General features: G+C 39.3%; 1 protein-coding gene across 10 annotated transcripts in view; it reads left to right on the forward strand.

The window, feature by feature from the left end:
• The first annotated feature begins 471 nt into the window (after positions 1–471).
• The window catches only part of LOC134293811 (uncharacterized), a 292,347-nt gene continuing 281,078 nt past the window's right edge, over positions 472–11,740 (forward strand). For 2 of the 10 annotated variants that reach the window (XR_010000769.1, XR_010000773.1), the window contains exon 1: positions 472–799. Coding sequence is in view for 1 of the 10 variants with exons in the window: in XM_062962586.1 (XP_062818656.1) it covers positions 569–799 (231 nt within the window). In the remaining 9 variants the exon portion in view is untranslated. Of the gene's footprint in view, positions 800–10,020; positions 11,469–11,740 lie in introns of those variants that run through there. The other 8 variants (XR_010000764.1, XR_010000765.1, XR_010000768.1 and 5 more) reach the window with 6 other exon arrangements.

Consider the following 11,740-nt stretch of genomic DNA (forward strand, 5'->3'; position numbering starts at 1 on the left):
AGACATGATAGCCATGTATAAATACGTGAAGGGAAGTCATAGGTAGGAAAGAGCAAGCTTGTTTCCTGCTGCCCTGCAGACTAGGAACAATGGCTTCAAACTACAGGAAAGGCGATTCCACCTGAACATCAGGAAGAACTTCCTCACTGTGAGGGCTGTTCAGCAGTGGAACTCTCTGCCACAGAGTGTGATGGAGGCTTCTACTTTGGAGGCTTTTAAGCAGAGGCTGGATGGCCATCTGTCGGGGGTGCTTTGAATGAGATTTTCCTGCTTCTTGCAGGGGGTTGGACTGGATGTCCAATGAGATCTCTTCCAACTCTAGGATTCTATGATTCTATGATTCAGTGTGCTTTGGGTGCCTTGTGTCCCATCTCCTCCTGCCTCTTTCTTCCCTTGTGGTGCTTGTGTGTTTGTATGCGAGGCGTGGGCTGCCTCCCCTTCTCCACCCCTTCCACGCGGGAGGGGCTCTGGGCGTGGCTTGGCCCTCCTCTCCTCCCTCTTTCCCTCTCCCGCCATCCATCCATCCCTCCTTCCTTCCCTCCTTCCTTCCTTCCAGGCCTCTCCCCCGATGCGTCCCGGCGATGCTCCCCGCCTGGGGCGGCTCAGACCCCGCGAGGCCGAGCCCCCGAGAGGCCTCTTCTTCTCCCGGCTCTGGAGGGGCGCCTCCCTGGACACCCCACTCGCGACCCCCACCATGAAGGCCCAGCAGGAGGAGGACGAGGAGGAGGAAGAAGAGGAGGAGGAGGAGGAGGGGGACGCCGGCAGCAGCGCACAGAGCCGCCCCCCGGCCCACGCGCAGGTCGGTCAGCAGCCCCACGACCACCACCCACTCCCACGCGTGTCCGCGCCCCCCCGTGGGAGGTGGCCCACCCAGCCCCACCCACCCACAGGCAACGCCACCCTAAAACCCTGGGCTCTGAAAGCACCCTGGGTGGGCTTTTACCGGGTGGAGGTGTCTTCCCTCGCGTGGGTTGGTTTTTTAGTCCCAACTTCAACCCATATTTCAACCCCCTGATATGGGGGCAAGCAAGAGGGACAAATCCTGTCATTATTATTATTATTATTATTATTATTATTATTATTATTATTATTATTATTATTTATTTTAATATGTGCGAACCCTTTGATATGGTGGAAAGAAGAGGGACAAATCTTGTTATTCTTGTGATTATTATTACTAATAATATTAATCTTTCAACTATGTGCAAACTCTCTGATATGTTGGAAAGAAGAGGGACGAATCATATTATTATTGTGATTATTATTACTAATAATATTAATCTTTCTACTATCTGCGAACCCTCTGATATGGGGCAAGGAAGAGGGACAAATCCTGTCATTATTATGATTATTATTACTAATAATATTAATATTTCTACTATGTCCCAACCCTCTGATATGAGGGAAAAGAAGAGGGATGAATCACACTATTAATATTTCTACTATGTGTGAACCCTCTTATATGGGGTAAGGAAGAGGGACAAATCCTGTTATTATTGTGATTATTATTACTAATAATATTGATATTTCTACTATGTCCGAACCCTCTGATATGTTGGAAAGAAGAGGGACGAATGATATTATTATTGTGATTATTATTACTAATAATATTGATATTTCTATTATGTCTGAACCCTCTGTTATGGTGCAAGGAAGAGGGACGAATCATATTATTATTGTGATTATTATTACTAATAATATTAATCTTTCTACTATGTGCAAACCCTCTGATATGTTGGAAAGAAGAGGGACAAATCCTGTTATTATTGTGATTATTACTACTAATAATATTAAGATTTCTATTTTGTCCGAACCCTCTGATATGGGGCAAGGAAGAGGGACAAATCCTGTTATTATTGTGATTATTATTACTAATAATATTAATATTTCTACTATGTCCCAACCCTCTGATATGTTGGAAAGAAGAGGGACGAATCATATTATTATTGTGATTATTATTACTAATAATATTAATCTTTCTACTATGTGCGAACCCTCTGATATGTTGGAAAGAAGAGGGACGAATCATATTATTATTGTGATTATTATTACTAATAATATTAATATTTCTACTATGTCCGAACCCTCTGATATGGGGCAAGGAAGAGGGACAAATCCTATTATTATTGTGATTATTATTACTAATCATATTAATATTTCTAATACAGTAGAGTCTCACTTATCCAACGTTCTGGATTATCCAACACATTTTTGTAGTCAATGTTTTCAATGTATTGTGATATTTTGGTGCTAAATTCGTAAATACAGTAATTAGTATGTAGCATTCCTGCGTATTGACCTACTTTTTCTGTCAAATTTGTTGTATAACATGATGTTTTGGTGCTTAATTTGTCAAATCATAACCTATTTTGATGTTTAATAGGCTTTTTCTTAATCTCTCCTTATTATCCAACATATTTGCTTATCAAACGTTCTGCAGGCAAGTTTATGTTGGATAAGTGAGACTCTACTGTATCTGTGAACCCTCTGATATGGGGCAAGGAAAAGGGACAAATCCTGTTATTATTGTGATTATTATTATTACTAATAATATTAATATTTCTACTATGTGCGAACCCTCTGATATAGAATCATAGAATAGTAGAGTTGGTGGAAAGAAGAGGGACAAATTATGTTATTCTTGTGATTATTATTGCTAATAATATTAAGATTTCTCTTATGAGCGAACCCTCTGATATGTTGGAAAGAAGAAGGATGAATCACATTATTATTGCCATTATTGTTAATAATAATATTAATATATCTACTATGTCAGAACGCTCTGATATAAGGGGAAAGAAGAGGGATGAATCACATTATTATTGCCATTATTAATAATAATACTACTAATATATCTACTATGTCTGAACCCTCTGATATGTCGGAAAGAAGAGGGACAAATCATGTTATTATTGTAATTAATAATAATAATATTTCTACTATGTGCTAACCGTCTGATATGGGGAAAAGAAGAGGAATGAATTACATTATTATTGTGATTATTATTCTTGACAATATTAAAATTTCTACTTTGTACCAAACCTTTGATGTGGGAGAAAAGAAGAGGGATGAATCATATATTATTATTATTATTATTATTATTATTATTATTATTATTATTATTAATATTAATATTTCTACTATGTGCAAACTCTTTGATATGAGGGGACAGAAGAGGAAAAAATCACATTACTGTTATTCTGTTTATTATTATTATAATTATTGTTGTTGTTGTTATTTCTACAATGTATGAACCTTCTCATATGAGGGAAAGAAGAGGGACAAATCATGTTATTATTATGATTATTATTAAAAATGATAAGAACAATCACAATAACGTGATTTATTCCCTCTTCTTTTCCTCATAGAATAATAATAATTCTACTATGTGCGAGCCCTCTGACATGAGGGGAAAGAAGAGGGATGAATCGTGTTACTATTGTGATTATGTTTATTATTATTATTATTATTATTATTATTATTATTATTTCTACTATGTGTGAAGCCTCTGATATGAAGGAAAGAAGAGGGATGAATCACTGTATTATTTTGATTATTATTATTAATATATAATTATATCAATACATTATTATTATTATTATTATTATTATTATTATTACATAACAGTAAATAAGAGGAGGAGGAGGAGAGACTTCCTTACCGTGTTGCCTAAATGTTTGGATGGGATTTACAGTCTAAAATTGGAGGCGAAACAGTCGGTAGACTTTGAAACTGAGATGAGGAGGAAGACTATTATTATTATTATTATTATTATTATTATTATTATTATTATTATTATTATTATTTAAAGAGGCATTACTAGGAAGGTGCTTTGGTACTGCCTGGCTCTCATGCCTAGATGCTTGGATGGGATTCATAGTCTAAATCTATTCGGATTATTTGGGGCAAGGGATTTATATTTTAGAGTGGAAGCTGGAGTAGAAAATGACTCACAAGAAATCAAATAAAACAATAGTGTGTGTGTGTTAATCCCATGGAAAGTATCACCCACTGAAGGTGCATCTACACTGTCAATTATTACAATCTGATACTACTTTAACTGACATGGCTCAATGCTGTGGAATCCTGGGAGCTGTAGTTTTACAAGATCTTGAGCCCGCTTTGCCTCAGAAGGCTGGAGTCTCAACAAACTACAACTCCCCAAATTCCATAGCCATGCGCCTTGGCAGTTCAAGTGGTATCAAACTGTGTTAATTCTACCATGTAGAGGCATCTTCGGAGTGGATAATATATGTGTGCCAATGTGCTGTTAAAGTGATTTCACAGACTGAAGCCGTTGGCTCTTGGCTCTCAAAATCACTCCTCGCTGGTGCAACACAAGAGTAGCAATGCTACTATTGACAGTGATAGCAAGCCAAGGCATGGATCCAGTCTGGATTTTTCAAAAGGGGAAATTCAAGATCTAGGAGCATAGTAAAAGGTTGGGTTCAGCACCTTGGATAGTTCCTCCAGACTAATAGAAATGATTCACAACTTCGGCAATGTGGCTGCTAGCAAGCAGCAACTACTGTGAGCGACAGGAATCTGTTCTCCTGTTGATCAGGCTCTTTGCTCTGAAAGCTATTACTAGCTGGCACTACTCATGAGTAATAGTATTACATGGGAGAAACAATAAAGAGCAATAAGTTGTCGAAGGCTTTCATGGCTGGAATCACAGGGTTGTTGTGTGTTTTCCGGGCTGTATTCCATGTTCCAGAAGCATTCTCTCCTGACGTTTCACCCACATCTATGGCAGGCATCCTCAGAGGTTGTGAGGTCTGTTGGAAACTAGGCAAGTGGAGTTTATATATCAGGACAGTAATTAAAAAACAACACTCACATTATAACCAGGATCTGCATTTTGAAAAGTAATTGCAAAAGGGATCCTGAACTGATCACTGATCAGAGAAAGATGGAAACATCAACCTGCTGATTAACAGGAGAACAGATTCCTGTTGCTCACAGCAGCTGCTGCAATTACGACAAGACCTGGGGACTTTTCATTCCCTACATGTATCCTACATTTCGTACATTCGTGTTTTTGTTGCTAATTGCAAAATTGCAATTGCAAAAGGGATCCTGAACTGATCACTGATCAGAGAAAGATGGAAACATCAACCTGCTGATTAACAGGAGAACAGATTCCTGTTGCTCACAGCAGCTGCTGCAATTACGACAAGACCTGGGGACTTTTCATTCCCTACATGTATCCTACATTTCGTACATTCGTGTTTTTGTTGCTAACATTCGTGTTTTTGTTGCTAACGATCTTTGACTTTGTGAGAGCTGTTCAGCAGTGGAACTCTCTGCTTTGGAGTGTGGTTTATTTATTTATTTATTTATTTACAGTATTTATATTTCGCCCTTCTCACCCCGAAGGAGACTCAGGGTGGATCATATTATATACATATGGGGCAAACATTCAATTTAATGTTTAATAGGCTTTTCATTAATCTCTCCTTATTATCCAACATATTCGCTTATCCAGTGTTCTGCCGGCCCGTTTATGTTGGATAAGCGAGACTCTACTGTAAATGTAAAAGTAACAACAATAATAGAGTAAAATAATAAATGTAACAATACCAATAATAATAGAGAAAAATAATAAATATACCATATATACTTGAGTATAAGCCGACCTGAATATAAGCCCAACAGGACCCTCACCTGAGTATAAGCCGAGGAGGGTTGTTTTCAGTCCTAAAAAAGGGCTGAAAAACTAGGCTTATACTCGAGTATATACAGTAAGCGTGTCATTGTGCAGATAGTCAATCTACACGCTGCTGGATAACCACAATTACAGTAGAGTCTCACTTATCCAACATTCTGGATTATCCAACGCATTTTTGTAGTCAATGTTTTCAATACATCGTGATATTTTGGTGCTAAATTCGTAAATACAGTAATTACTACATAGCATTACTGCGTATTGAACTACTTTTTCTGTCAAATTTGTTATATAGCATGATGTTTTGGTGCTTAATTTGTAAAAACATAACCTAATTTGATGTTTAATAGGCTTTCCCTTAATCTCTCCTTATTATCCAAGATATTCACTTATCCAACATTCTGCCGGCCCATTTATGTTGGATAAGTGAGACTCTACTGTAGAAGCTAAACTCAAAACAACACTCTCCGTTAACTTCTAAACAAGACGAGAGCTCAGGATGCACTTTCTCAGAAATGAATCACTGGCTAATTTTCACCTCTGAAATCCTCTGGCCAGTCTCCCTCACAAGTCCACCATTCGAATGAGGATTATGCAACATTTGATTCACAAACCACGGGTTAATGCTTCCCCATCAGCCGTCGAGAAACTCGTTTCCAATTACCTGGAATGAGACGGCGGCTGCTTTGTCCCTTCAGGGAAATGCGGCGAGGACTAATTGGTGCCAAGCTGAAACGCCTTATCCTCTTTGCTGGGAATATAATGGAAATCATGGGGAGGGGGACTGGAAGCGGGCCAAACACAGGCCTTATAAGGTGCAAATTGGCACCTTATCTCTCCAATATCTGAAAAATATGCACCACAGTAAAGGTTCAAAACATAGAACACAATATTTATATTAGAGCATCATATACATAATAATGTTAACAATAATACAAATAATAATACAACTGATGATCCAATTCTGTCAGCTGTAGTGGCACACAGTCGTAACTTACAGAGTATAAAGATTTTTAGACTGCAATAATTCAGATTTAATTGCTACACAGAGCAGTTTTCAGTATAAAACATATATCAGACATATATTAACAAGACTCCAACTAAAGTTTGTTAGCGACACAGTATGTGTACATTCAGACTCTTCAAAATGGCATGTAATATGCTGTAAAACTAAATATATCAGTGTACAAATCAATTGGCTCAAACCTGGCTTGGTGTCAAAACAAATCAAAGTCTCTGTAGTCTTGGAGTAGTTCTATAGGACTCCTTAGGATGTAAATGCAGTCAATTGGCTGTAGCTTCAGTTTGTAACAAATGTTGCAGTCATTTACAGTTCCCAGCCAGGAAGCCCGGTCAGATAGATGATAGAATTGGGCCAACCTTCCCACACAGAACCCCCATGACCAACAGAAATTGGGAGGAACTGACAGTGATTTAGGGGAGATTTAGTTCACCTACATCTGGAGAGCACTGTGAACCCAAACAATGATGGATCTAGATCAAATTTGGCACAAATTTGGGAGATTTCGCTGTCTGTTTCCAAAAAGGAAGAGAAGGATAGGCGGAGAGATCAGCCTTCTCTGCCAAAGGGGTTCCTAAGACCATTAGAAATATGGTTTTTGGTGACCTCTCTGACAATTCCACGTCCCAACCCCCAGGTTGAGAAACACTGCCGTAGAGCATATTGGAATTATATCTTGCTTTTCTCTCTCTAGAATCCATGATTATTCACATGAGGTTGTTGTACTTTGGCTCTATCGTTGAGAAAACTCACTAGATAAGGCTTGGTAAGGTAGAAGGCAGTATGAAAAGATGAAGACCACATCTAAGATGGGAGGATTAAATCAAGGAAGCCATGGCTGCTCTGGGTCTGGAAGACTTAAACAGGGATGTTGATGACAGGGTGACTTGGAAGTCCCTCATTCTTTGCAGGGTCCCCTCAACTCAAAATCCCATCCATGCCATATAGGGTGTATGCTGTGAGTTTCTAGGGCAAATGGGCTCATCTTACAACTTATTATGCACATCACAGGAGCTAATACTTATGTATGTGTGGATATATATATAATAGAAAAGTACTGCATTAGTAAATCATTTTATTTATTGGACTTATACCTTGATTTTTCTCCCCAAAATAGGACTCGGGATTCAATATTTGGAATACAATTTGCGAACAGAACTCAGTCCAAGGCACAATTTAAAACAACTTAGAATGCCAGAGTCATGGTACTCAACAGAAGAACTGTATGTAGCGATATAGGCTTCACAGTTCTCTTTGAATTGCTTTTCTTTTCAGCTGTAGTCATCCATTGCATGACATGATCAAAAGAAGTAGCTGTTGTCTTCTGTACTATGTTTATTCTGATTGCAGAAGTGGCATGTTCTGGTTGTAGAATTTGAGAAGCGTTATGAATGCTCTATGAATATAATGAAGTGCAATGGTCATCAACAGGTGGTTAAAAGAGCAGACGTTGGCAGGGAGATTCCAAATCAGGAGAAGCTGGCCAGTGCCATCCACTGAAGGAAAGAAGGAAAGGAAGCCAACAAATTAGCTTTCGCAATCTTTTTAGTGAACATACAAGATTAACCATCACAGAACTTAAATTCTACTGAGTTCTACACTTAAAATCTGGTATTCCACTGGATTCACCACATTTGTTTTGCTTAAAGTGCAGTTTTTGAGCCTTTTAAACCTTGAGGGCAGCATTAATTCCAACGATTCAGAAAGAGGCGAGGAAATGGATTTTTCTCAAAACTCTGGATGGTTTGCCAAATTTCTATTGAAGTAGCATTTGTTGCTCTCAGGTCAGGATCACCCAATTTGTGGGAGGAGAAATTGGGGGAGGAGTCAAAATAAACTTTTTTGGGCTATTTCCTTTTGCTTCCCAAGCAGGAAGGCTATTTCCTTTTGCTATCCCAAGCAGATAGATAGATAGATAGATAGATAGACAGACAGACAGATCTATCATCTGTCTGTCTGTCTGTCTGTCTGTCTGTCTGTCTGTCTGTCTGTCTGTCTGTCTAGCTATCTATCTATCTATCTATCTATCTATCTATCTATCTATCTATCTATCTATCTATCTCCTTTTAGGGTACCTTTATTCCTTCCTTCTATGATTTGTCTGTGTCCTGTGTTGGGAGGGCCAGTGCTGTTGCCTTTCCAAATGAGTTTCCCTCCCATCCCTTTTCTCCCTCTCCCTCCTTGCTGTTGGGAATTGTGGGAGTTGAAGTACCAAAAAGTACCCAGAGGGATAGTGGGCGGAGCCAAATGTTTGCAGCGTGGAAACCTCTTCATTGAAAAATACACAAGACAGCTGACTGCACTAAACAGTGTGATTGTAAGGTAGAGAAAAAAACTCCATTTTATTCTTCTTCTGAACACTTCTGAACACTTCCCAGCGTAATCTGATTGAGTTCTTGAAAGACTCAAAAACTGCACTTTAACCAAAACCAATGTTGTGAACCCAGTGGAATACAAGATTTTAAGTGTAGAACTCAGTGGAATTTAAGTTATGTGATGAAGTGACAATAGAACATACTGGAGAGATTTGATGGGACTGACCCACTATGGTGGAAGCTGTAATTCCTCCTGTAGCTGGAGAGCATACTGAACCCCACCGATGATGCATAGAGCACATTTGCTCAACATGACAAACGTAGTATTGATAGAGTTTCAGGGGGTTAATCTGGCATGATGTGAGTTGTAGTACACCCACAACCTTATGCATTTTGTAAAATAAAAAATGACTTCTTCTAATAACTCGGGCAATGCCACGTACCCAAGCTAGTAATCTATAAATAGGTAAAGGTTTTCCCCTGACGATAAGTCCAGTCATGTCTGACTGGGGTTGGTGCTCATCTCCATTTCTAAGCCGAAGAGCCGGGGTTGTCCATAGACACCTCCAAGGTCATGTGGCCGGCATGACAGCGCCGTTACCTTCCCGCCAGAGCGGTACCTATTGATCTACTCACATTGGCATGTTTTCGAACTGCTAGGTTGGCAGAAGCTGGAGCAACAGCGGGCGCTCACTCCGCTCCCTGGATTTGAACCTGGGACCTTTCGGTCTGCAAGTTCAGCAGCTCAGTGCTTTAACACACTTCGCCAACGGGGCTCCTAATCTATAAATAAGGTTACAATTTATCCCCATTCGCTTACCTCTTTTTCTGACATGTAGACAACTCCATCTTCTTTGGCATGTTTTTTACACCACACTAATCAAAGAAACAGATATCTCATATCAGGATACCAATTCCTTGAGAGCACTGTTACTAAAACTGTGAGTCCCAACCTTTGCTCATTGTAGAGGTCACAAAAATTGGCAAAGGTAAAAGGCTTTTAAATCTGCCTGGTTAGGAAGCCTTGCCTCCTCAATCTGGAACAGACAATTGTAACTAGCTGGGCCCCAATTTTGTTCTTCTTGGACTTTTTGGGGTTACAAGGGTTGCCAAAAATGCCAAAGACACCCTCTCAAAAATACAGAGGAAACCAAAGACCCACTCTTGCTTTTAAAAAGTTAAACAGTGTTGGTATGCTTCTCCCAGTGGTTTGGCTCTAAGGAGACTGTTTGGCTCTGTGCTCCATTTATCTCTGATGAATTTCAGCACAGATGAAGTTCAAGTATTCATCTCTGATTCAAAAAGTAAGCACGGCCTCTCCTTCTAGGTAAGATTTTGGGAATCAGCATTAAATTGTTACTATCACTGCTTGCCCTTACATGTGTACTACTTGTACTACCCAACCCCAGCTATTTCCTTTTACTTCCACTGTTAGTTTATATGACTTATGGGCACAAAGTCATGGTGATGAGTTGAATTGGCTGCTAAGTTGTCTTCTTGTTTTTTGCCAGAGGATTTTCCTTATTTCTGTTCTGGCTATATACAGTAGAGTCTCACTTATCCAACATAAACGGGCCGGCAGAATGTTGGATAAGTGATTATGTTGGATAATGAGAGATTAAGAAGAAGCCTATTAAACATCAAATTAGGTTATGATTTTACAAATTAAGCACCAAAACATCATGTTATACAACAAATTTGGCAGAAAAAGTAGTTCAATATGCAGTAATGCTATGTAGTAATTACTGTATTTACGAATTTCGTACCAAAATATCATGATATATTGAAAACATTGACTACAAAAATGCGTTGGATAATCCAGAACGTTGGATAAGCAAAAGTTGGATAAGTGAGACTCTACTGTACCTGCACCTTGAGCAGGTGCGTCTGAAGCTAGGGGACCACACTGCCCCCTTTTGAAGTCCTTATATTGTTATAACAAAATAATACCTCTAAATGAACTTTACATGGGAGGCATTAAATAGACTGCAGGCATCCCACAGGCCACACTTCACCCACTTTTGGATTAAGAAGACATACGTCCTATACCGATTTTGTGTCTTGTCACTGGAGCCTGGGTGAGCTTGTGATGAATAATCTATTTTTTCACATGCCACTGCAGAACACTTTGTGTGTTCACATAGATAGACTGACAAGCAGCAGCTGTATAAACTCAGTGCACCCAGTGCCATCACCCTTCTTTACAAAGAAGTTCAAGATATGAACTTCAGAGAACTTCAGAATACAGATTGGCATCTATGGTGATAGATCTCTGGATGAATTGTACCTGATAGAAACACAGAATTTCCCATTTGCAATTTTCAGGTACTGACTATGTCTTCCATCCTTTCCAAAACCAGCCAAGTAGGACTGCTTGAAGAAAATATAGAATCTTTATGAAAATGGAAGAGTGTAGAGTTCCAACAGTGTACTTGCACAGAAGTCCAAAAGAGATGCACAGAAGGTAAGGTCTGAGGAAACTAATTGCTGCTTTGGTGAGAGATTGTTGTGATGCTTGTGATGAATTAGGTCCATCAACTTGGTAATGGTTGAGGCCATCATTCTAGGGTGGGAAAGTGAAGGAAGGCACAGAGATGGTAGTGCAAAGCAGCTTTCTTATTGACTTTGTGTAGCCAATCAGTGGTTATTTTTACAGAGCAGCTGCCCTTGTGTAGCCTGCAGGAAAGGACTGGACCTCTGTACAAAATCTGGAATAGATTTTGGCCCATGTACGGA

Source organism: Anolis carolinensis, unplaced genomic scaffold, assembly GCF_035594765.1.
Source record: "Anolis carolinensis isolate JA03-04 unplaced genomic scaffold, rAnoCar3.1.pri scaffold_10, whole genome shotgun sequence".
NCBI lineage: Eukaryota > Metazoa > Chordata > Lepidosauria > Squamata > Dactyloidae > Anolis > Anolis carolinensis.